At 40.7% G+C, this 27,651-nt stretch overlaps 1 protein-coding gene across 1 annotated transcript; it reads left to right on the plus strand.

Moving 5' to 3' along the window:
* Positions 1–4,216: 4,216 nt before the first annotated feature.
* LOC119744470 (fibropellin-1-like) lies at positions 4,217–27,463 on the plus strand. Its single transcript, XM_038220406.1, has 11 exons — positions 4,217–4,617; positions 12,627–12,793; positions 13,651–13,789; positions 14,793–14,947; positions 16,427–16,689; positions 17,203–19,459; positions 20,123–20,289; positions 21,367–21,541; positions 22,279–22,474; positions 23,586–23,677; positions 26,559–27,463. The coding sequence occupies exons 1-11, from the start codon at positions 4,546–4,548 to the stop codon at positions 26,782–26,784; spliced, it is 3,909 nt and encodes a 1,302-aa protein (XP_038076334.1). The 5' UTR covers positions 4,217–4,545; the 3' UTR covers positions 26,785–27,463.
* Positions 27,464–27,651: the final 188 nt, after the last annotated feature.

Genomic DNA, 27,651 nt, shown 5'->3' on the forward strand with positions numbered 1-27,651 from the left:
TAACCTCAAACCTGGCATTTTTTTCTCTTGTTTCTTGATCTGGGGGATGATCCAATGGCCCTGCTCAAAAAGTGGTAGGAAATATCCTTCCCCCCCCCCCCTCCCCCACACCGGAGTTACGCCCATGGCATGAAGAAAATCGGTGTAGTTTAATATCGTTAGTTGCAAACGTGTCTTGTACACAATACTGGGGAATGAAAATAATGTCCGTCTGGTTTAAAATTATTTTATAATTTGCCGAGCCTTCATAATATCAATCATGTTGTAAAATAATACATTTAATTTTAGTGTGCATATTTTACTCAGAAAATATACGTGTGTACATTGTACTCAGATATATAAAACTGTTGATGAACAGCAATGCAAAATATTTCCCTTGTCATGATATTGTCGTATAGGTGTGACATGGATCTTTTTTGGATATATAATCTGTGGAGTACACTGTTCGAAATGTGCTGTGAAGTGCTTAGCTTGAAATTCGACTGTTTTGACAATGTATCATATAGATCCGTGTAGGCCATATATATGAATTCATGAATCAGGTTGGCGTAGCGGTACTTTCCTCGCCTTTCAACGCTCTGACCTGGGTTCGAATCCCCCCTTGGACAATATGTTTGTCCAGCCTAAGATGATCACCCCAAAAAGCAATGCCTGAAGCCCATCGCAATTTCGAAAATGGACGCCTTTATAGGCGTAGGCCCTATAGCTAGCTATAGGCACCATCGCAAAATAGAGCCATTTTAGGGCCTAATTTCATCCAAATTTCACGAGCTCGCTGTCCTCTGCACGGCTTCCACCCTTCCTCTTTTACAAATCCGCAAGTTCACGCCCCTCAAAATGCTTTAATAATTGAGAATTAGAGGGCAGGCATATACAAATCGTGATTTGGCCCGCGTAGGAAATTTGGGCCAATTTACTCTGCACCCTTTTTAGTTAGGTCGCAAAATGTGTCGCGCTGCTGTCACCTCTGCACACAAAAATAGCGCGCACACGCTCCGTATACTTGGAAGTTACTTAAAAGCGGCAGGGGGCGCCATTGCCACTAGACTGTCGGGCAGCAATTACTTTTTCTGCAACCAAGTATAGTCAACGACCATAATGCGCATGCGTCAGGTGGAAACATGGTTTTTCGGACTTAACTGCTCTTTTCTTATTTTAATCGTCCAGATCCATGAACGAGATGAAAAGGGTGTATAGTTTGTGTTATCAATCAGCGAGACTGGATTAAACACACTAATTTAGGGAAGGAAATTCACTTTCGGCCAAAAAAGGGGGGAAATACATCTTCAATTCGACCTGCAGCATTCAAAACCACAGATTTAGCGCAGCATGATAGGCCTGCGTATATGTTTAATTGTTCACGTGATATGTTTCCACGCACGCGTATTACATAGACTTACCGAGATACTAAAAATGTTTTGCTGTCTGGATCGTGCATGCAACTATTAGCCTAAAGTTTACAATTTTACAATTTTGTATTTGCTCGTGCTGGGATTAATCGTAGATAAAGGAACGGGAAACGAATAGAATCACCATCACCAACCCCTTTGATTAAGAATGGATTATTGGTTTTGGTTTTGGGTTTTTATTAATAATTCGTCAGAAAACTCTATAGACCAACAGTATTGGCCTCGGGCCAACTAAGGCCTTCTGAAAGAGCGGGGTAACGGCTTTATTAGAAGGATTGAAATTTATCGTGTATGAAGTTGAGAAACTAAAAGGGGGAAAACTCAGGTTCAGCGTGAATACCCAACTCCATGAAGTATGGAGTCGTTGCTGAAGGTAGTATTGTGCAGAGTGTGACGGGTCACTCACTTTAGCGAGGCATTGTAAACCCCAATTTTTGATCATGATTTCCGTGACTATTATTATGTTCCTCTTCATTTTTTGCAAAAATCTACCCTGTAGTAAACCCTACAATTCCTTTCTATTTTTCAGAGAGGGGAAAACCTTGTGTGGACGTGGGCAAGTCCATATAATGTTTAACCCTGTATATGCAATGAATACATACAGCATAAATTGCAGATCCTTCCCAAAAAAATGCATAAAGAAACAACACGACATTTCCGCCATGCGTTTGTCGTTGCAACTAAAAAAAATATTATGATGCCTCGTAACTATATACTGAAGTCGTCGTGAAAAATTAAAGCGAACTTGATTTGGAATAGTGAAACTAAATCACTCCGGAAAGAACACCAGCCTGCCTGATTCCTGGGACTGAAAGAACGATTCAAAACAAAACAGAAACCACAAATAATATCCTAGGCCTACCGGCATCACATACATCTATTGGGATCCAAAAGGAGGAAAATGGGAATTTTCTTTTCTGAAAAAGTGGCCCGACTTTTTGTTTCGTTCGTCAAAATGCCAAAACGCGGGAGGATATTGATTCGCGCTTGTGAGAAGCTGACAACTTTACCCAAACTTTTTTTTTAAATAAGGTATACTTAGCATGATCGGACAACAGAAGGCTCTTCGTTGCGACAAAGCTGTGAAACGTGAAACACCTCAGTTTATTATTTAATTCTTCCCGAGGTGAGCCTTGAATGTCCCAACCCCGTAAAATGCACGGAAAACTCTTAACTTTGCGGGCTTCATAAGTATTTTTAGCCGAACATAATGGCCAGAATCCCGGCGTACAATGTCATGTAGCCGATGTCGGAGACAAACGTAAAACCTGAGTGTTGTTTTGGGGGTTTTTTTTTTGGGGGGGGGGCTCTTTTCATCACCTCCTCCCCCCCCCCCCTCCCTCTCCGTGACGTGAGTGGGCAAATGTATGACGTCAGACCTGGCTTCATAAGTCCTGGAAACGATCGTAGAACTCCAATTTAGTCTTAATTCACACTGCTGCTCTGGAAAACGGTTCACGCCTTCACAGTGCAGTAAAGCGGGCACTGAGGTCACATAGTTCAAGGGTGCAGTAAGCTATCTCCCCTATATTTCCTTGCCCCCCCCCCCCCCTCCATGGACCAAGTTTTGGTGAAGGTTTGTCCTTGACTCGTGCATGCACCGACTGATGATATGATAGATTATGATGCATGAACTGAGTGAGTTTATTTACAAAAAGGTGAATATTCATTGAAGTGAGGTTTCCTCCATCGCTGTTAACACTGTTCACATGATCGCATCAATTTTTAAAGTTCTCTGCTTAAAAAAATGGATTCTGGAAAGGATGTGTTTTACAGAATAAAAAAAACGTACGGTTTGTTGCGATTTGGTGAATGCTAAGTTACTTTTTCCTATAGTAATGCCTCCTTTCCAGAATTTTTTTTCGGTTTATTTACTATTTTAATGAACTTTCAGTGACCCCTTGACCATTTGCTCTTCGTGGTCAGCCTGAGCATGACCTGAGTAAGCAGGTCTGCATGCAGGGTATCGCCACGGTATCGCTTGGCTACATGCAGAGTCTACGCATGATCCGACCCTTGTCACAAATTCCATTTTCTTATTCAGTGAAAATTTGGCGAATTTACCCAACACTGTGGCTACAAAAAAAATAGTGCTCATGATATGACCTGCTTGAGTGACCATAAAATATGTTTTAATAATTAGGACATCATTTAATATGTAAGTGCGCCTGAGCCACGTAATATAGTAACCCCGGGCGGATTGGTGGTTTGTCGATCAGGCGAGTAGTGATCAAAGGAAATGAGACTTGGCTGCGTGCCCAGAAATTTTGAGGTCGCGTGGGCGCTGTAGTAAAATCGTACGTCCGCCGGTGCACCATTATCAACGAGTAGATGGCAATTAAAAACAACGTTCTCGGTACATGTTTTATAAAATAATGTAACATTCCTTTAATCATTAGGACTGTTTATTCCTCCATGTTCGCACCGATACACGTTAGCATCCACTTAAAGCTGTTCTTGCCTCATTGCTTGCAGCCGCTCTTTCAAACCGTGGAGGAACCTTCGTATTCCTCCCCGAGTGTTCAACCTATGGTTAAATAGTTTAGAATAAAACCAGTTATATAACAGAACGATTCGGACAATTTCGACGTGTTGAATCAGCCTTACCATCAATTTGATTTATACCGTTTGATGAGTGATTTTTACTTCCTCCCAAAAAGCTTCAATTTCAACACTGTTTATTAAACACACAAAATCACTTGCAATCGGAGAGAGAAACATAATTATTTATCTTACATGCGCGTGCTTTCGCGGTAACACCATCTACACGTCCTTTATCAACACAACGTTCATTCATAAGATTTTGTTTTGGGCGTGAACGCGTGTGTTTGTATACAAACCACGAGGTTGTACAGTGCGTGCGCGTAAACCACATGGCCACACACACCCAATCCTGCTTCACTACAGATCGCGTCCGCGTATTTTCACGCACTAAAATGTTCTTAGATATGTGATAATCTACTCGTACGAGGATTTTGATTGTTTTTGTCGGCGACATTTCCAAGCCTGAGATCATTTTCTGCCGTCATTTCAAGTCGGTGACTCACAAAAATCGGACCATCTCGGACGGAGTGTGCAGTACAGTACAAGGAAAATACATCAGTGAAGAGTGCTACACATCAGCCTTGAAGATACAATGGGGGCACGGCTTTACAGCGGAGGATTGTCGTCGATAATCCTTGCAGTTCTAGTCGTCATAACATTCCACGTGAGTACGATCATCAACATCATCAACAAATGTTGCCATCAATATCATAGTAATTCCCATATTTTACCATCACTATTTTTTCCTTTCAGTTTCAGTTATCCATCAGCCATCAGAAAGTGAAAATATGTCCTAAAAAAGTCACATTTAGTAGGGAAAATATGGAAGTATTTTAGTCTGAGAAAACACTTGATTTTCAGACCAGTCTCATACAGCTTGTGCACAGGGACCGGTGACAAGTGATGGCCAGATATGGGAATCTTTCCATGTCATATATTAAAGAAATAGTCTGTCAACTAATAAGAAGTATCGTGATCTGGTGATGGTGATCAGTCATTTTGTCAGATGATGATAGCGATACGTACCATCATGACCGTGAAGAAGTGCTGGTTTTGTCTTAAAATCATACAATGATTAGCGCTGGAAGTTTCAGTTTTTGCTTGACATGATTGCCAGAATTTGACTTGTTCTCTATCTCCGCTGCGCGTTGTTTTCATGTTTATCAATATTTAAGTTCCCAGTGCAGTAGGAAGTACCCTTAATAAGTAGTTTTACTTTGTGGGAATTATGAATATGATAAATAAGAGTTTTTAAGAACATGGAGGAATAATGAATAAAGACCATTGGAAATAGGCCGTAAACATGGTAAAGTAGGTCTCCCACATAAATGAAATAAAATCATGGCATAGGCCTACCACATTTATGCTCTTATTTATTACAAGAGCAACGAATATTGTTTTTATTCGTCCAGCAGGGCATATATTAGGTCGGCATAGTGAACAGTTCTCCGTAAGTGTATTGCGCCTCTGCATTCGATTTGTTTCTATCCTTGCTCTGTGTTTCTATCCAGCACAGCCATCCGCTTTTTCGTCACTATACATGGCCATGGAAAGATCCGCTGTACAGATCTCAAGGACGTTTACCAGGAAAACACGTTTTAATCCCTTATCGCGGTTTACTAGTTATGTAATAACATTATGCGGGTGTAGTATGTGGCGGCCCAATAAAACGTCTTGTCTCACATAATACTTGGTAATTGATGTAATCTTGAAATTCCTGAGGGCTATTCAGGGAATCTCTTCTTAGTATTGGACAATAGTTTCCATTATGTTAGATTTGTATACTTCTTTTCTATGTTACCCTTGATCCGCGATTTTTTAGCGAAACAGTGGGTATATTTCGGGTAACTAAAAACAAGCCGGCCTCCGTTCAAAATTTACCCTCTGCTTTGAAAAAATATATATTTTTAAGTTAGTCCAAGTATAACATACAGATTTTAGTATGAACGTGTGCCTCTAAAGTTGTTCAAGCAAGGAGGAAGGAATATTTCCACGGTTCAAGCAAGCTTTTAGATATTCCCATCACGAAATTGTGAATTTGAATTTCGGCAGGATAATACGTGCTGAGCATATTGCAATATAGGGTGTCAAAAGTCCATTGTAAAACGAGCACTTAATAGCTATTTCAAATAAAAGTACAAAGTACGTTTGCACGAAAAGGGTACAATGTCCAAAATTGTAAACATTTACAGGTTTCAAAGGCAGTAGCATCCCAGCTTGGCTATCATACACATGAAGCAGTATTGAATTAATAATGGAGGGGGGAAATGACACCCGATCGACAGCCACTAAAGTCGTATATTTTTTATCACTATCATTCTTAGTTTGCCCGAGCCCATATGATGCAATAGATCCCATAACCCTTTTATAGTTTTATATAATTATAAGGTGGTGGGTATGTCTTTGCGAGCCCGTAAGTCAAATGGCTGCTGTATGTTTTGGTGGCGGGAAAACTCATATCATTAGCAACGTGATCCGCTCACACTTCAGTAGCCCGTGCGCTACCCTTGATCGCTGTCGGGGATCGTCCGAACATGTCCTATCCAAAAAAGCCGGTGTTTTTCTTAAATATCGCTTCCGAGGTTTTTAAACACTTCGTGACTGCTTAAAAGCTGACGAGAATTATAAATGTCTGCTTATGGTTTACGCACACTTGATTGTTATTACATTATTTTAGATAGTGTTTTTTTAACATCCTTTATAATACCCAGATTGTAACTAGGGAAGTATATAACCGAAGACGATTTTGAGTGAAAATCACTATAATTGTAGATTTAAATACTTTGAGAAAAGGAATCAGTTCAGTCGAAAACTCGAGTGAAAACTTGGTCCTTTGGTTTCAGTCGGAAATAAGAGATTATTTCTTCGGAAGTAAGAAATTTAATAATTGGTAGTTGGATGAACGTGCCTAATTTTTTTATCCTAAAACAATTCTCATTTTTTTTTTCAAAGGGATCCTCCATGGTTTTACAATCGCATTTCTGATCGATAATTAATCGCATGTGGATGCTCATGTCACAGCCAAGAAGGTAAAGGCGAGATGGAACACTAAGTCATGGAAATCATTGAACTTTGCTGCTTTCGTGATGCTGATGTGATCGACATTTGTGATCGAAATATGAAAAACGAACTGCACTGTCTTCTGAAAGTATATTATAGAGAGCGTTTATTACACATAATGATTCAGCATAACAACCGTGTTTGAGAGTAAACTAGATCATAACAACCTGTGTCATCGTAGACGTGAGGGGAGGTCTGTCATACTTTCTTGTTATTCCGAGAAGAAGAAAAAAAAATACACCCACTCTTGAAGGAGTGAAGGGTGAACTTGCAGTTGTGGCGTGATCCGTGAGAGGAAATAAACATGGCGTGTTGCCAGGGTTTTTTCATTCAATGACGGGGGGAGGGCAAGGGGGAAATTAGCTTATACTAATGGGAGAGGGCTTCGTTCCGATCAGTCACAACCGACTTCTCATGCTTTCTTGGATATTTGGAGCTTTACTTTTTTGTGGGGGCACTGACTGGAAGTTTATGGAGGGATACGTTCCCCCAACTCTCGCCTCCATATAGTCCCCGTGATCGAACCATAGGAAACAGGTGACACGCTTGGGATTTTTTTCCTCCGCGTGTAACTGTAAACTTCCTTTAAAAAGTAAACTTCCCGTAAAAAAAGTAAACTTCCCGTAAAAAAAGTAAACTTCCCGTAAAAGGTAAACTTCCTAGAATACTAAGATTACAGTGGGCTGCAAAGTTTCACGAATGGGCCCAGGCCCACGGCATGGTCTGTGATTGGGCTACATGTATGCGCCTACTAGCCCCGTGATAGAACGGATTGTACACATTATCCTTTGTTGTCCCCGCTTTTACTCGAAACTATAATGTTCGGCTGATGGAGCTCCATGTTTCCGACCGTATAATGTGCTATTTCCTTCAGCATGTGAGACAAACATGAACTTGTACCAGTTCATTGCGTGTTTGTTTTGAAATTTGAATCCTCTGCCTTTTTTCCCCATCACATTTTCAACCCATTTCAAACAGATACACAGAACGATTTTGTTCTGCACAAGTACACATTTTGACTTCCTTGCCATTTCTTTTGTTTGTTGCTTGTATTAAATAAAACAGTGAAACATACTGAGTTAAAACCGTTCAAAATTAGAGTAAGATAAAAAAAAAATCCAGAAAACTCTACCCCCCAAAAAGGGGATTTTTTTTTTGAAAACATACTTTATTTGGGACTTTAATTCACGCGGTACTGTGTTCATCCGATGGCAATATCTTGAATTGACATCACGTCGTTTTTACAATTTGACCGAATTTTTGTCGCGGTCCCTTAGTCCGGCGTCTTGAAATAGGACGGAATATTCAAATGCTGCGGGGGGACATCATTTCATGCACTGCATGCGAAGCGTGCATGCCTTCACTGCGCCACATGCACACCGCCGCATTACATTGTGAATTGCATCCGCATTTTATTAGTAAATGATTAAAATGAATGATGTTGTCAATGGACTTGTGAACATAGTCGTTAAATGTCAGGGTGACACATTGAAAATACACAACCTGGCCTCGCTAAACGAATGCAGGCATTCAATAAATTTAGGAAAATGAGGTTTAAAATCAGCGGATTTATTGCACTTTGCAGTTGTGTTGACAAATTGTTAGTTGTATTTTTTTTTATTTTATTTTTTTTTTGCTTTTGCTTTAATTATAGGCCATAATTATGCACCAAAATATAATTGAACAAATAATGTTCACTGTTTGGGTTTGTTGTAGGTCGATATTATAAGAGTTTAAAACCCGCTTGAATTTTTTTCTTTCAATTTTATATATGTTTTTATTTTATTTTACTTATTTGTTTATTATTAAATTTTTGGGGAGGGATGTTATTGTTTAATATTTAGTTTCAGTTTGCGTTGTTTGACTTTGAGGTTTGGTTGTTTTAATCTAGATTTCCTTCGAGCCGTCTCAGGGTGAATTTGACAAATCCGGTTTGTGACCGGATGGCCTTACCCAACTTTGCACTAGGCGGAAACCTGAACGAGATAAGCTATTAAAATAACAATTAGCATTGTGTCTGCGTTTGTTTGCATTTGCCTTCCATTACATATTTTTTTAAAAAGTGGGAATGTCCAAGATTTTTCGTTTTTTCTTTATTGGCTCATTGGCAAATTCGGATTGATTTCATCCTTCTAAATTGAAAGCAGTCATTGAATATAAGAATGTTCGCTATTTGTTTCACTTTCTTCGAAAGACGAATTTTTTCTTTCGTTTTCCTTTGTTTGTTTGTTTGTTTGTTTGTTTCTCTTTGCACAAGCCACAGCAGACGCTACAATGTATTTCTCATTCAAGACAAGATTCACAAAACAGCATTTACCAGTAAAAAATAATATTAACTAAGCTGTTCATATTTCGTCCTCAGTACTTTCAACGTTTAACATCTGTTGATCATTATTGATTGGTTATCTTGTATTTCTGTATTTACACTGTAAATCGGCAGGCCTGCATTGTTTTGTTACCTTGGGAATAGACACAGCACAGGTGTCGTTTCCGTTATTACGTCATTTTTTTCCCAAAATGGCGGCCACCCAACTTTCAACCTTCAAAGGGATCGACATAATTGTAGAACATTGTACTTCAAAGAAATCGACATACAGACACTTATAGATTATCAGTAGTTCAAATAGATCGACTTAATTGTAGAAAATAAGTAGTTCAAAGAGATGGGCATAATTGTAGAACATATAATATTTCAAAGGGATCGACATAATTATAGAACATAGTTCAAAGAGATCGGAATAATTGTAGAGCATTATAGTACTCAAAGAAATCGACATAATTGTAAAACGTATACTTCCACCATGGTACTTCAAAATGACCGACATAAATGTGATCTGTACTGCGATTGTAGGTACAGAATCTACTGTCGTTATCCCGAGTATTGTACATGTACATGTACATGTACTCCAAATAGTGGTTGATACCAATGACGGCTTTCAATCAAAAACCGGCACCCCCAACAGAGAGGAAAAACAAGACAAAACACTTCTTTGTTTTGGATCAGCTAGTAGCTTGCAATGACCAGTAATTACTTCCTGAGGTTGAGGTCAAAGACAAATTAATGAGGCTGGAACTGCTTGAAGTAATGCAAATTTGGAGAGAGAGAAAAAATCCTTGGGAAAACAGCCGAGAAGTAGCGGCAAAAAGTAAAAGAGACGCAAATTCTGTCTTGCGTATATCTTGAATTTAAACAAACGGATTCCGTTTCTGTTTGTATCGGTGAAAGATGCTCAATTTGTGAACTCAATATCTGGAAAGAAACGAAAGGAAGAAGGCAAAAATATGGAATTCAAAACTTGTTGCCAAGTTTATAAATAATACATACGGTATGTGATCTCGGGTTGCCAAATCTCGTCTTTTATTGACATCGACCATGAGGTGTTTTACATATTTATCTGCCCTTGGACACCCGTTTGTCGGTGTTTTTGTCGTATAGCATTCAGGTCAGTAACCTTCGTCTCGAGGGCCAAGGTGGGAATATTTGGTAACTAATCGGGTGTTGACGTGTTGGAAATTCAAACAACGGAGTTAAAAAGATAATATTTCTTTGAAAAGAGACCACCTCAAATATCAGCGTAAAGTGTCCCGCATCTGAATTTCTGTAGCGTCACTGAAGATGTTAAGTCAGTGTATGTTGCAGTGCAAGTTCCGTTCGGTTGTAAACTTTTAATCCACCCTTTACTGTTTTGAAAACTTCTAGTTCCTATCGTAAGAACTGGGTGTTAACGAATGAATGTTCTTACTTTTCACTGAATTCTTAATAAATATCAATAAATAAAGCAAGCGCTTTTTAAAACCCGACCTCGATATAAAATAACGATATTGACTGATGATTCAGAAAAAACAAATGTTCGTCTCTCATTGTATCGAACTCAAATGATGAAAAGTGAAGGAATTCGACTCGACTTGTCGATTGATTTTCAAGTAAATGTTTATTAGTGAAAAGAGTCAGTCAACTTTGACCCTATAGAGAGTTATTAAAGGTGATGAAACATCTACATTTTTTTCGGTTTGCCCTCTGCCACCCATGACTTTAGTTGACCCGAGGACAAGGAAAAACGATGTAAAAATCAACTTCAAGTTTTCGGCACGTTTGCAAGGAATGATCCAGTTTCGTTAGGAATGCTTGCAAGAACCAATTTCAATTTCGATAGTGTGGTGGGTGGCTATCTTTATCCCCTCGAACAGAAATGTTCGGAGGACTTTTGAAAAGCCGACCATGTGTTGACAATTTGGCAAACACTTTCCAGAAGTTCAACAAAATCAAATGCATCGTATAAACTCAGCCAACTAATTTACTAATCCTAATATGCTTTAACATTACATTTTCTCTTTTTCTCTCTTTTAAAGAAAACTTGTAATTTTTTTGTTATTTACTTTTATCCATCATCATCATCAAAACCAGTTCGGCACTTACTAAATTGGAGCTTCCTAGTCAGTGCCTCAAATCGTGTATTTTGTGCGTCGTGTTTGAAATTATTGTCTCTTTTTTGGCTATCATTCCCTCGTGGGAAAGGCTTTTACATTGAATGCACAAACCACAGTTGCACCTACTCGACCTCGTCACAATTGTGGAATTTGCCCAAGGCCGCCAAATACGGCACTGCATGCATAATACAGGCCACGTGATATTACTCATGTTTATTCATATTTATCAGAAAACTTACAACCAATGAGGACCATGGGGTGGATCGGCCCCATGCATACACTGCACGGCCAAATGAAGTGGATTTTTTATCCATCGAAATTTCATGTTGTTTAATTATGTTCATGTTGTTTAATTATGTTCATGTTGTTTAATTATGTTTTGAATTAAACCTGCTTCAATAAACTCAATAAGACCTGTTGAATAAACAAAAGTCGTATTTTAGATACAAGGAATGCCTCACTGATTATTCAACAAAGTCTCCTTAAAGGGAATATACATCATTTGCTTTTGCTGTAATTTTCAGAAATGGATGGAATTGGGGGATTGGAAATACAAAGCAAATATAGTTACACTGACTTTTTGGAGGTTTTGGGTTCGAAAATGCTATAAAAACCAAGAAAAACGATCATTTACCTGTAGTCTGGTTCCCTGACTCCATATAAGAAGAAACAGAGCAGTTTACATACATTGGGGAATTGTAAGGTCAGGGAACCAGTCTAGCTGGCTCGTACCCGTTCATAGGTTTGTAATCGATTGCAAACAAGTGCAATAGTCAATTGGGGCCAGTATTTGAAAAAAAGCCAGTTGTTTCCAACGCTGATCGGCCGATCAGCGTTGGAAATTGATACAAAAATACCACTTTTCTTGAAAATGACAGTATACCAGGTGCCATAATTTTACAGGATGCTTTAGACTGTCATTTACCAACGTCCTATTAAGGTATTTCGCAAAAACTTGGTAGTTTTATTTTTCGATGTTTGCAAATGTTGTATATTCCCTTTAACACTAGCATCCCCCGCATGGGCATCGCGAGGGGGGGGGGGGGGCGCTTCCCCTACTTTTCAAGATTGTTTTTCTTCGGGGAGGGGGGGTGCCCCCTTTATGGTTTACACACAGATACATATCTTACTCGTCAATGTTTTATTTTATAATTTTTATTTCTGTCTTCTTTATGCTTGACACAGATGAGGGATGCAGCAGTAGATGCCTCGGTATCGGTCAGTCTGAAACTGCGCTCTTACAGCAACCCGTCGAATCGGGAATCGGACGGAGATTGTTGCGACGACTTCTGGGGTAGCTGCTCCAACAAATGCGACACTAAATTTATCATATGTCTGCACCGTCCGGATTCGTAAGTTATCTGCCATGGGCATCCCCAGAAGAAAAAAAAAATGGGAGGGGGAGGGGGTGCAAATGATCCTTGCAATGATCCTCATTTCGGACTGCATAACAAAGGCTCTTTGTTTGTTACTTTGTGTGTTATTCAGATGTAATGTAAGAAGATGTTCAATTTCAGAATTAGAACAGGCTTTCAAGTATTCCTACTTTTCCTACTTTTTTTGTCCAACAACTCCGAAAAATGAAATCTTGTTAACAGTGTTTACACTGCCATGTAGATCACACAATGAAGGGCTTGGGCGCAGGACTACTGCAACTGTACTTCCAAGAGCTTAGTTGAGGATGGAGCGCAAGTGTTATGAGTACAGAACATGCCAAATAAAGGAAGCTTATGATGCTGTTTAACAACAACAAAATCCTGAAAGCCCACAAAAGTCCTACTTTGATCGTGATTTTTTCCACCAAAGTCCGAATTTTGTCCTGTAACTCCTGTTCTTATATAATTTTGATCCTACTGTTCTGCTTTTTCACCTGGGTCTGCTTGAAAGCCTGTTAGATGCCCTCATTTATAGGTAAGTTGGGAACATTTGCAATTACCCGGAAAAATGTGTGAGGATTTAACAAGAAAATCCTTGCTCAAAGTGAAAATGGGACCTGGTACAATGTACCAAATACCTTAGAAAATTATTCCACCTAAAATGGTGTCATTTGGAAGAAAATAATCACTGAACGTGGCTTAAGAAAATGTGGCACATTGTTTTACATGCATTCGCATCGGAATCCAGTTACGATAATGAGGACATAAATTTACTTTCTATATCCCTAATATTCAGTTTGTCTTGTGTTTTTCTTTTTCCTTTTGTGTTACAGATCCACAGCATATCATCTGTGCCAATACGGATTAATGATAACGGGCAATGTAGCCCCTGACCAAGATGTCTTCAATTTCCCCTCCACTATCCCAAACGGAATTGCTAATCCTATCAGAAGGAACCTGCCTTCATGGCCTGTAAGTCTTTATTCCATTTTTTACTATTCATAAGATGGAATTTGCGTCGGGTGATGTAAATTCAATATTAGGTTTTGCCCTTCACCAATATTTTTTTTTTTATATACACTGTATACTCAGTGTTGACCCCGAAAGTTTGTGAGAAAAAATCACTCGGGTGGGGCTCGAACCCACGACCTTCTGCTTACTAGTGCAGACGTCTTACCACTCGACCACTGAGCAAACTATTCTGATGAATAGTCTCATTGCAGTACCCACTGCTATTTCTGATTCGAACCAGCCAGCCGACCACGGCAAGCTTGGTGGTCGAGTGGTAAGATGTCTATGCTAGTAAGCAGGAGGTCGTGGGTTCGAGCCCCACCGGAGTGATTTTTTTTCCTCACAATTACTCGGGGAGGGGGGGGGGGGCCGCAACCCTAAATATAGAGTGTTTATAAAATAAACAAATATCCCTGACGGGCAAAACCCAATATTGAATATATTTCTTTCCCTTCAAGAAAACTTGGCTGATAGGTTTTAAATTGATTTCTAGTGCTGTCTGTTAAGAGTTGTACTAAGTGATTTTAGTCAGCAAGATTGGCTTTTCCATGTTTTCTTCAATGACGATTGTTATTGTGGTTATATTCTGGACCCACTAGTGATAGTGCAGTGTTCAAAGGTCCTTGGGATAACATTCAGTTGTCTAGACAGTACCAAAATAAATGATTGAAGGAAATGTTATTTTAGGGTAAAGACTGGTAAAGAAGAAGGAAATGTTAATTTCAGTTAAAAGAAAGGGGTCATCATAAAATACTTTTGGCAAAAGTATCCATTCTTCTTAAATATCCCTTCCTGTTCAAAAACGATGTACCTGTTTTGGTTTAAATATTTTGAAACTACATTGAGCGCAGTTTTTTCCTGGAATCATATCAAAAATATGTCATGAAAATGATCCAACAGGCATTCAAAATCTCGTCCATTAATAAAATCCGGTGTAATATCATCATCCACTTCTTTCTCACAGGGTGGTATCCGAATCAAGATTGATGTTTGGGATGATGACAACAACAGTGATGACCACGTTGATTCGTTCTTCAAGAATCTGAACGTGGCAGCCGCATCCAGCGAAGAGACAGCTTCGGCAACTTCGTTCACACTGACCGGACCGGGATATGCCTCGTAAGATTGTTAATGAGTAGATGTACTTGTAAACTACAAGATGAAGAACAATGAATTAAGCCATGACCTTCCCAGATCTTTCAAAATCTACTGATATCAGATCTGTGACGTGGGCTTTAATTGCTTTGTATCTTTAATCTCGCGGCAAAGGAAAGACGAGTGACCTGACCTATGGGCTTGGTGCTTGACCAAGAGAGGGCGCTTTCTTTGGCCGTGCCCGAATTACATTGCTACGGCTAGAAATTACACACACGCCTATGGAAGCATTTGCATGCCAAGTAATTCAGACGCAACCTTACATGTACTTAGCGAGGACATCCTGTGAAGGGGACACTTTCGATTTGGTTTAGTCGCATGATGACGAATCACAATCGTCCGATGCTAGTAAAGTTTGCGTGGCGTTAATAAAACAGGCCACTCATGAAAAAAATTGGGGGGTGGTACAAATACCCCCAACTCCCCTAGATGCTACGCCTATGGATAGGTATTGGTGGATATTGAAAGATAGGGGAAGGGAAAGCCAAATCATTGTTACAGCACATCGGACTCTGTGTTTCAGTTATAAACAATGTAATTGGGTTCCTTCACAGTGTTGTGCCTTGTAGGCCTCTGGGAGGTTTATTATTCACAGCAAAAAAAAAAGGCCTAAGGCCAAAAAAAAAAAAGTCTCCGGTTTCTGGTATGCGCGCGCGTCGCCGTAGCCATGCGCGTCGGCAAAATGAAAAAGGTTTTTTTTTCAATGAAAGATGATGTCTCAAAACCGCCAAACTCACTGGTTTGACTGGAATTCTGCTGCTGCACAATTTTAACGTGTTTTTAGATGGGGTTATGATCGAGAATAAGCTTAATGTAGCCTCTCTGAACTCCCATATATTTGCACTAAGTTTAGTCGGGCACCATTTGCAGTCATCAGTCGACATTTGAAGCAAAAAAGTCAGGTAAAAAAAAAAAAAAGCCGCGTCGCCGCACCACTTTTTCGACAAACTTTTTTTTTTGGCCTAAGGGGTAAAGGCTGAATCATACCTCACGCATCAGGAAACATTCGCAGTGAAATTTGCTGGAGTTGAGATGTGTGCAGTTTTTGAGAATTCGCAACCTGAATACTTGCTGTGACGTCACAAGCTCGCATTCTCATAATGAAGTATGAACCTGCCTTAAGGGTTAAGTGAGACTTGAAGATTTGGTGGAGAGTTGAACAGTGGAGGTTTTGTAGTGATACTGTGGAAAGGTATTAAGAAGAGAACAAGGAACGAAAACCCCCAAGTGAAGTCAATTAAGTTATTTGAAGAGCTAATTAAAACTTTTGACCAAATTGGGATGCGAACCTGGGTGAGGAGAAGGTGGGTCCCAGAGTTGTGTGATCTACTTGTGACAAAAGCGCTTGAAAGTCACATATCGACTTAATGATAGTTCAGCAGGCAAATACCCATCCGCCTTTTTTAAAACCTTATCGCTGATTTTTCCGTATATTTTAAACAGAATGGTAGTTGAGCTAACAGCTTACTGTGATCCAACATTCTACGGATCTTCCTGCAACGTACGCTGCGTGCCTCAAGACAGTGATGCAGAAGGCCACTACACCTGCGACGAAACTACAGGTGCTAAAGTTTGCCGTCCTGGTTACTCCGGCGACCTGTGTAAAGATAACATCGATGAATGTTCTTCTGCACCTTGTCAGAACGGCGGAAGTTGCAACGATGGTGTCAGTGGGTATCAGTGTTCCTGCAATGCAGGATATACCGGTAAGTTCAGGATATAACGGTGAGGTGTCAATCTGAACATAATCTAGCATAGACCCAGAAAAACCTGAACTCTGCCAAAGATAGATTTGGATTGAAATGAATCTGCTTATAACTTCCTTCAGTGTCACCCTTTTTTGTAAGATTGAACTGTTGGTGAAAGAATCTGACTTGAAGATGATAAAATTTGAATTGTTTTCTTTTGAATCTATCTAAACCAAATGAATATTCAGTGAGCCAATTGATGGTGCATTGATAGTTTTTCTTACATTGGCATGGGGTATCCTCATTACAAATTTCTGGTAATGAAACCAAGGATTCCTCAAAAGCACTTAACGCATCGTAAGGACTGATGAATCAAGTTGCAGAGTTGAAAGGCAAGGAAAGTACCACTATGCAAACTTGACTCCAAGGCCCAAGTTCTATTCTAAAATAAGTTAGAAGAATTTAGAATAACTTAACACAAATTGTGTATCTGTTATGACAATTGTCATGTGATTATATTTTTCTCACAAGGCATGAACTGTGAAATCGACATAGATGAGTGTGCCAGCTCACCGTGCCTGAACCAAGCCGCCTGCATCGATCAGCCCAACAGCTACACGTGTCGCTGTTTACCAGGCTATGATGGCACCCACTGTGAAAACGACATTGACGAATGTGCAAGTTCACCTTGCCTGTACGACGGCAGCTGCACCAACCTGATTGGGCGATTCTCATGCAATTGCACGGTGGGTTACCATGGCGACAGGTGCGAGATGGATCTGGACGAGTGTCTGTCTGACCCGTGTGAGAATGGCGCCACCTGCACTCACGGCATCGGTAGCTTCTCATGTCTGTGTCTTGAAGGCTTCGAGGGACATCGCTGTGAGATGAACATTGATGAGTGTGCTAGCAATCCTTGCCATGCTGAATCAAGCTGCGTAGATAATGTCAATGGCTATGAGTGTCTGTGCACTGAAGGCTTCGCCGGTCCAACTTGTCATGTGAACGTTGACGACTGTGCTAACGATCCTTGTCAACATTCAGGTACCTGCATTGACGGCATCAACTCCTTCCAGTGTGTATGCACTTCAGGGTACGAAGGGGAGTTCTGTCAGACCAACATTGATGAATGCGTTAGTTCACCTTGTCAGCATAATGGCACTTGTGTGGATGGAGTTGACAGGTTTGACTGTGTTTGTGCAGAAGGGTTTGAAGGACTGTTCTGTCAGGATGAAATTGATGCATGTCTCAGTGAACCTTGTCGGAACGGCGCCACGTGCAGTAGCGCGAGGGGTCAGTTCCGATGTGCGTGCCCTGCTGGGTACGCAGGGGTTGACTGTCAGGAGAACATTGATGAGTGTCTGAGTTCGCCGTGTCAGAATAACGCAACGTGCGTTGATGGAATTGCTAACTTTAACTGCATTTGTCCTGCTGGGTTCTCAGGAGAGAACTGTGGCGTGAACGTTGACGAGTGTCAATCAAATCCTTGTTTGAATGGTGCCACTTGTGTTGACGGTGTCAATGGGTTCATGTGTCTGTGTTCTCTTGGGTATTTGGGACGGACGTGCCAGACGAACGTTGATGAGTGTTTGTCACGGCCTTGCATGAATGGCGGCACATGTGTCGATGATGTGGGGATGTTTCACTGCGATTGCCCAGCCGGTTTCTTTGGCCTGACTTGCGAGACCAATATCAATGAGTGCGAGAGTAGCCCATGTCTGAACAATGCAACCTGTGTCGATAACCACGGTCATTACGTGTGCAACTGTGTTCTCGGCTTTGAAGGAATCCACTGTGAAACAGACGTTAATGAGTGTACATCCCAACCTTGCCAGAATGGCGCCACGTGCTTGGACCAAATTGGTAACTTCACGTGTGAGTGCCCCATGGGATTCGTAGGCAGACGCTGTGAAACTGATCTGGATGAGTGTGAGAGCCGACCCTGCCAGAATGGCGCAACCTGTGTTGACCACCCTGGTGGCTTTACTTGTTCCTGTGCTGTTGGATTCGAAGGACCATCTTGCCAAATTAACATCGACGAGTGTGTCAGTCACCCTTGCCTGAATGATGGCAGCTGCGTCGATGCTGTTGATGGCTTCCACTGCATGTGTCCTGCTGGGTACGGCGGTGACCTTTGCCAGACCAATATCGATGAATGTGCCAGCATGCCCTGCCAGAATGGCGCGTCTTGCACAGACCTTTTGAACGGCTATGAGTGCATCTGTGTAGTAGGATTCAGCGGGGTCACATGCCAGACGAATGTAGACGAATGCCTCAGCCAACCTTGTGTGAACGGAGCCACCTGCTATGACCTGGTCAACGGTTACCAGTGCGGCTGCCGTCGCGGATTCATCGGGGTGAACTGCGAGATGAGTGCTGATGACTGCAGCCACCATCCATGCATGCACAACGGCACCTGCAACGACGGGCTGAATGAATATAACTGCACCTGCTTGCCTGGCTTCATGGGAATCAACTGTGAACTGAACATCAATGAATGTGAGAGTAACCCTTGCGAGAATGGAGGCACTTGTGTGGACGAGACGAACAGTTATGTCTGCGTCTGCAGTGCAGCCTTCAAGGGCATCACCTGCCAGTCTCCTGTCATCACTTGCTTGGACTGGGAGTGTCAGAACCAGGGGACGTGTGTTGAGACAGGTGGTGGCCAGCCTCGGTGCGACTGCCAAGTGGGGACGTCGGGGGAACACTGCGAGATTAACATGGATGAATGTCTGAGCTCTCCTTGCTTGAATGGTGGCACCTGCCAGGACCTCATTAATGCATACAGGTTGGTTAAGTACTCTAGATTAATCTAATAATATACTATTATCAAAAATCAACATGAGAAGCCTGATATGAAGCCCAAGCTAAAATTTGACAAAGGATAAGATTCATGATATCAGCATATTCCTTACAGTGCTTACTGCTTATTCTCCATGAAATTGCAACCGTTCTACAATTGCATCCATAGGAGTGCCAAAGCGTTGGCCCCGTTTTCATGATTGACAATTTCTGACAATCATCGTTTGCTATTTGAATTCCAAACTTTTTAGTTCAATGAACATTAGAATAAACAAAGATATTAACCAAAACAGGATCTGAACCCATGACCACCATACTAGCATTCTACTAATAACTCACAGCTGTATTCTGGCAGGCTCCAAGTTGTCAATCACTTTGTTCAAGAGAAACAAGTCTGAGGCCATGAAATCCATTAGTTAGATATGGCCTGTCGAATGTCCAAAGTCATGATGCTTGCTTACATTAGCAGTGCTGATAATGGTTATCGGGTATCACTCATAGAGAACGTGGATCTTATTACTGACTGGAGGGTTTTGGGGTTTTTTTCTGTATTGAATATAACATCCTTTCATATCATCCATTCATATATCAGTCCCTTTCGAAATGAACAAAGTACTGAACCTTCTATTTTTGTTGTTGATCATTTCAGCTGTGAATGTGACATGCAGTACACCGGCCTACACTGTGAGACCCTACGTCCTGCCAGTCCTTGCGTATCTTCGCCGTGTGTCAACGGGTCCTGCATTGAGTCCTTGTCACGGCAGATGTTCCACTGTTCATGCAAGCCTTTCATCATTGGACAATTCTGCGATGAAGGTAACTCACAAAAACATGTCGCGTCCCACATAAAAACCCACGGATTATAATGTTCCTACCATCCACCCCCCACCCCCACCCCCACCCCCCCCCTTGGACTGACCAATGTGAATTATTTCCATGCTGGAAAAATATCCGAATTTCCTGCAGTATCCTGAATATGGGGGTGTGCATCGGGCCTGAGTATCCGACCGCTGATGTCAGGAACCGGTTCCAGATTGTGGGATCGGGTACCCGTAACCAACTTTACAAATTACGTACTTCTCGGACAATGAAACAGAAAGGTTTTGAATGCTGCCATTTTTGGAAAATTTCAAAATGAAACCCAGGCTACATGGAAAACCAGAGCACAGATTTCACGTTTATGTGCATGTTAACGCGAGACAGATGACCCTCGCCAACGTTGCAGTTTACACCGTAAAGCTCTTCAGACAACTTGCAGAATTTGAATTTTGGGGTTGGGTTTCTTTTACGGGTACGCGGGTACCCGTGTTTGACTTCAATAGGGCACCTTGTTCCCATACTACCCGTAAATACACAAGACTCAAGGGCGGATCCAGGGGGGCCAAAGGGGGCCATGCCCCCCCCCCCCCTCCCCTCCAAAAGAACCCAATTTTTTGTATTTATTTATTTATTTTTTATTTTTTTATTTGCCAATAAAGGCAGGCAATGAGTGCACCACCATTTTTCCTAAAAAAAATTGGTTAAAGTGGTCAGAAATTGCCTCAGATTTCACCACAGAGCATCTAGAATCCATTCAATTTTTTGACCCACTTTTTGGGAACCAAATTTTGTTTTTGCCCCCCTCCCCCCCAAAAAAAATTGTGTTCTGGATCCGCCCTTGACACAACTATGCCTGAATAACGTCATCACTCAATCAATATTAAAAATTCAGCTGCTAATTAATTCTGAAAGGGTAGTAGACTAGACCTTAAATTGACTTACCTGGAGTTTGTTTCAAGCTAATCCAATTAGTGTCTCAAACCAAGTTTCTTGTAAAGACTTTAAATGTTCCAAAATCATTATTTTTGTGATTTGCCAGTTTTAATATTTCTGCTTCTTTTTATGACGTATTAGTTGATGAAGCGAAGGTGTTGTTTACTCTTCAACTCAACGGACACCTGACGCACACGCCCTCTATAGCTCATCGTCTGCAGCGGGTCATTGAGGTCAGAATGAAAGGCAGTGACCCCGTTGGGCCCGTCGAGGTCACCGTCATCTCCATGGAAGAAGCAAACTCCTTGCTTTCAAAGTAGGTCCTTCCAAAATCAAATCTTCCAAAAGTTTCCAAAGAAACGTGTGTACAAGTGTTGCACTTGAAACAGACCGATCCATTATCGCCCCTCCCACTTCGCACATGAACAGCTGTCCAATGATGCTGGACTTTGGTTGCTCAATCATGGCTGTGATTGGCTGGAGCTTAAAGGTAGAATATATAATTTGCAGCTATCCAAAAAGTAACTGACAAAATTATTATTGAAAAGCATACTTGGTTTAAAGATAGTAATGGCACTAAGCTGAAATTGTTTTTTCTGGCATGCTGTTAATTTGAAGAAAAACAATTAAAGAAGGTCATTTTCAAAGATGCGTCTAAAATTCCATTAGTAGTTCGTTTTTAATTCGGCGAAGGCATGAATGGCTGCACGCAAGCGTTGACACAACGCACACACTAGCGCGATTGCTATAAACTTCATAAGGTTAGTTGTTATTAAGCATCCTTAATGCAGTTGTCTTCCAAGAGTGGTTATGAATAGCAAACTACCTACCCAGCAAATCAATTGTTTGAAGTCATTCTTAATGATACCTGAGTGCCACACTTTGGACCCTAATCTTATAGAATGACCCCTAATCTGTTAAAATGTTCAAGTATAGCATGCCTTGTCAACAAAACTTTTCTGCTAAACTATTAGGCAGCACCATGACGTTGGTCCTCGGATTACAACACTGCTATAACCTAACTTATACTGTAAATCCCCCCCCCCCCCACAGTGCTCCATATACCACCGTGAGGTTCTATGCAACTTTCAACGGCACTCTCCAACCATCACAACAACTCCAGGACGTCTTCCAGAGTGCTTCCTCCCAAGACGTGGAACTTCTCCTCTCACCCTATAAGGTTTTCAAGGAGAAACCACTGTCGGTCGCAGAAAAGAGTAAATCGGATCGCAGCAACAAAGACAGCAAGGTTTGTAATGGGCGCTTGTCTTTGAGTTTATCATTGCTCATCGTAATTTGGAACACTGCTATTAATATGGGAAGTTTCTTTTGTGTAGACTAGAACCAGTGAGATATCAATTGTCAACATTTGTGGACTAGTCTGGTTTCCAGCCACTCCTTTGTAAAAAACTACATAGGGACTGAGAACACCTCTATTTAGCTTTTGTCGTAAGGCAAAATGTTGTCTTCACTTATATAATACATGATTAAACGCCCTTATAATATACATGATTATTTATTCCAAAAAGTAAACTGATAAACGGTGCATTTTATCAGTCAAACATTAGCAGCGCTACTGGGGGCATCGGGGAACCCCCTCCCCCCCCCCCCAGTTGTTTCCTTCCTTGCCTCTCCTTGCCCCCCCCCCCCCCCCCCCAGTTTTCCCCCAACAATTTATCTACAAATAGGTTAATTATGTTTATATTCTTCTCTGTTAACATTCATATCAAGTTGAAGATAGAGAGTGAATCCTCGGTTCGGTGGACACACTTTGGGCCAATGAAAGCATTATAAACATTGCTACATTGTTCGACAAATCATGCCACACATCCTTTTTTAGATTTTGGATATTAATTTAACTGCCTCCCAAAATCATTTCCTTACCCTCCAATTACCCCCCTCTCCCCGCCCCCCCCCCCCCCAACCCTCCATTTGTTTTTAGAGTCTGGCGCCGCCACTGCAGTCAAATGTAAGGGGCTTACACTAATATTGTTGCTACAATTTAGTCTGTTGCCTCTTCCAATTCAAATTACTTTTTTAAATCTTAACATGGCGAAAGATATTGGATGCTTTTTCATTTGAATTGAGCCATTTTGGAAGGAATATTTTAAATAACTTTATAGAGAGCTCCTCAGTATACACAATAAGTTACAAAAATTGGACAACAGGATATTGTGCAAGAAAGACCCTCCAAAGTAGTTGGGAAAGAAGTACGCAATTCTCTCACACAATTCAGAAATTTATTGAAATACCGAAAATTTAAATAGTCAGTTCAATTTTGAAATTTTTTAGGCTGGGATAAAGTTTGATTTTTTTGGAAAAAAAATTGACAGATTTGCACTTTATAATTTGTATTCCAGTCGTGGTTGTCTCTGCATTGGTACATCATTCCAATCGTCGTCTTATTCCTGCTTGTGTTGATACTGCTGCTGGTTGCGAGAAGTCTTTACAAGTAAGCGTTGCCGAGATCAATTGTATGACTTTTTGATGTGTCAAGAACTTTTCTTTTATTGCTGATTCCCAAGTTTTGTTTGACCTTTTGTGTACATGTACTTGTAACCCTCTTGTGCTGTAAATTGTGGTTTGCATAAGTCTGTTTGCAGATGAGGTAATGGGTTGTTTTCAGTTTTGTTTGTTAATTTTGTTGGTATGGACTGTTATTTGCACTATATTTTGTTTTGTTTTTCTCTGAATTGCAAATGATGCCAGAATTTTTTTCAGCTTTATTTTCCACGTGGTACATTATTCCCCAATAATGAGCAAACCTAATGCCACTTCTTCAGGTCATCGTATTTTCAGGAGCGATTTGGACTTTCATTGTTGTCCACGAATTCTGTTGAGCCTGGTCTCGATGAACCTGATCTTGATGAATGGTTCGTTTATGTCACTCATTGGTTTGATGAGAATGCCTCGTAGTTTAGCCGGGTGAACTGCCTACGCCGGCCCCTCTAACATTAGGAGTCATTTCGTTAAGTATCCCAATAAGTAAGTTTATCCGCTACAGGTCTATTTTATTGAACATTAGTCACACATTTCTGAGCAACTTCCCTGTATCCTTCCTTCAATTAAGTTTTGTAGCAATGTTTGCATACCGATAAATAGTCTGAGGATCCGACATTGCACACTACAACATCGACATCATCCGTGCATGCAAATTTAAAGCGACCCCGCGCGCCAGCGTCAGTTATGACATCATGTAGAGCAGAAATTCGGCCAAAGCTGTTGATTGGCCAATATTTGCCAGGTTAGTCTCATGCAACATCGGTTACTGAAAACACGATAGAAGGCGGCCGCTGAATGGTCACAATCTGGAGGTCAAGTGTTGTTTTGAATAATCTGCACAAATATCACAGACGCTTGCCGTACACACATCTGTGGATCTAACCCATGAGTTCATTTTGATAAAACTACAGGGAAGTTGTTCACAATCTTACAACTAATAATAGACACAACTGGCCTATTGCGGATAAACTTGCCAGCAATTTATCCCGGATGTTTAACGAGGTGGCTTCTGCTAGTCTTAAGTACAATGTAGATGCATAGCACAGCAATTAACTACTCAAGATGCATGGATTTATTTTCGGTAGATGTAGTGCCCTGTGTGTTTTAGCAACATAGGATAGTTCAGAGCTAAGTGTCGTTCTGCTATTTACACACTCAACTGTTTTCATTTCAGCACAGCAAATAAAAGCATGAAATAAGCTCCAGTTTAACACTCTGATGTTAATTCTTATGGACTCAAAGGTACACAAGTACCCCCCTCAACGGTTACAAGGGGAGAGTTGGGGGAGACCACGCGAAGATGCTATAACTTTAATTGTGCTCATTCAGAATAAAATACTGTTCGTGCTTGAGTCCATTGCCAAAACTTAAAATTTTTATGAAAATTAAAGACCGTGGTCTCATCAAGAAATCAAGTTTTCAATTTAAAGATATGTTGGTTATCTGCTCTGTCAATATAAGAGGAGTGTAATTTATGGAACCAAGCTCAAAGAAAAACTATTTGCCAAAAAAAAAACTTAGTAGTGAGAGCTTCATAAGTCCCTAACCCTAACTCCTTGCTCTTCAAAAATGTATGCTAGGACGTTCCTGACTCTTCCAAAATCCAACAGGGTGCAATTAACCAATTGCCGTATTCTTTGGAATGGGACATCATTTCGATGTACCGGTACAATATAATAGTCTGGCTGTACATCCCGAGACACCGGCTATGAATTATTGAACCAGATGCTGATCGAGCACTGAAAGACATTTGTTTAGCAAAGCTAATGGTTACCAGCCAAAAATCTGTGGATGTGTATTGCTTTTGACTGGTTCGCATCTGATTGCCCCTTAGCAATATGCTAAGCAGTATACTCTAATGAGCAGATAGACCCATAAAGTTGGGCCCTAATGTTGGATTGTAGGCGATTTTGAGAACATAGTGTTGATGTAGTGCACGGTTAGTTAGAAGCATGATGTGAGCCTGTATTTTTTTACTGCTTGCAAAGTATGAGGACATGAATGGGTAGAATACGAACTGCAGTGTTCAAGTGAAACTTGTATCTTCCCAATGCACATTTTGGTCATCAGAGCCTTTCTGAACTTCCTCAAATATTCTCCCTCGTGCAAGAAACGGATGGCACATTCTTTGTACAAAAAACTCTGGGTTTTGAAGAAGAAGAAAAACTCCTCGCAGATTTTGAAGAATTTTGGAAGGAAAAGTAAGAACCAAAATATGGAGATGTTGAGTCTTTTACTGCTTGTGGATTTGGGATAAGTTACATCGGGAAACAAGGCCATAGAGGATGGATTCTATAGATTTAGTTGGGCATGCTTGAATACAGTTCTCATCACAGGTCATTTTATATTTGTTTGTAAGTGAGAATTAGTCCAAGTTTCTATAAAAAAAATTTGTGTTTCCAAAAAAAAAAGATTTTAGTCTCCTATTTAAGTTTCGGTTTTTACCGAATGACCGCCACAAAATGATTTCATAAATTTTCATCTTTATTACGAGTGCTCCGAGTTTCACTAGTCCACATGTATTTTAGATTTTCGGAAGTGAATTGAGAGGTCAATTTTGGCTCGATATTTCTCTTTCTCGTCATGCGGTTTTTTAGTTTCCATAAATTGAGATGTTAGTAACAATTTAACAAAGGCCTCTTCCGTGGGTGATTTTCTTTAAGAAATCAATGTATCAAAATAATATTGAAAACTAGGACTTCTGCACGCTAATATTCCTATTCGAGGGGTCCGGAAGCGCGCCACCAGGGGTCAACTTTCAGGATCTATATCTGGTGGCTGTAACTCGATACAATTCTCAGTTTTCATGTTGTGTTTTGTTGTCCTCACAGGAGGCGACGTCGAGGGGATTTCATCCGTAGCGGTAACATGACGGCGAACTTCGCCAACCCGGTGTACGCGCAGTACGCCCCGGCCCATACCGAGGACCACGACCCCTGCGTGGTGTCCATGGGAGGACAGAAGTTTATCAGCGGCACCGTTGTCATGGACAACGATTTTACCGACGTCCGACTAAGTAACGGATCGACGACCATGTCCACATTTGGCCCGACCTGAGAGAGAAAAAATGTTACGGGTGTAATGTTCTAATTACTGACAGCGCAATTGCTATGACTATTTGTACTTAAAATCTGAGTCTTCCTCAAAGCAAACGGACTTTTAACAACAGAAAATTTCTCTGTTGACTATCAAACCAGCCTTTTTGTAAAGAAACTGAATGCTGTATGTTATGTTTGATGTAGTTAATACCAGCAAAATGTGCAAATAAAATGAATGTAAAATGCCTTCCAAATGTCCTTAAAAACTCAGCATAAAATATTAGTTCCTCAAAACACTACATTTATATTTCTTGTCTGAAAGTTGAAATTATTGTAGTTTTCGTAATGGTTGAGTAACGTTACAGTCCACAGTATGTAATGTCTGAATCCTGTAAAATGTTGCACCAATTTGTTTTTGTCACACCCTACCCAAAGTATAGGCATTATCTTGTGCCGATACAGCTGAAATCTGAAATACTTGAAACCCAAACGTTTACTGTCAATATTATTTATTATAATACTGTAAATCGCAAGTAGGAAGTTGTAAATAATAATAATAATTGTTTCAAAAATACACATAGGCCTAGCTCAGTGTAGAAACTTGATATTGTTTGATATGTCGTTAATTATTGTTACGGACGAATCCAACCGTGTCAGAACTGAACTTAATGAGCTTACGTGACTTTCTGTATACTGAATGGTCTGTGGTCCGAATTGTATTTACTTTCGGCACCTCTTCTTTTTTAGGCAAGATAATGATCGTGAAGGCATGACAGATCATATGATAATATGCATAATGTGCCTTTCTATTTAAGTGGTACTGGTAGTTAAGATACAATGCATCTTAACCCTAAAGGGGCCGGGGGGCGGAATCCGCCCCCCCCCC

This window comes from Patiria miniata, unplaced genomic scaffold (genome assembly GCF_015706575.1).
Source record: "Patiria miniata isolate m_02_andy unplaced genomic scaffold, ASM1570657v1 HiC_scaffold_7, whole genome shotgun sequence".
In the NCBI taxonomy this organism is placed as follows: Eukaryota; Metazoa; Echinodermata; class Asteroidea; order Valvatida; family Asterinidae; genus Patiria; species Patiria miniata.

Coding starts and splice junctions, on each gene's coding strand:
- LOC119744470 (XM_038220406.1), top strand. CDS start 4,546: ATGGGGGCACGGCTTTACAGCGGAGGATTGTCGTCGATAATCCTTGCA. Junction 19,460..20,122: donor GACCTCATTAATGCATACAG/GTTGGTTAAGTA, acceptor TGATCATTTCAG/CTGTGAATGTGACATGCAGT. Junction 23,678..26,558: donor GTTGCGAGAAGTCTTTACAA/GTAAGCGTTGCC, acceptor TTGTCCTCACAG/GAGGCGACGTCGAGGGGATT.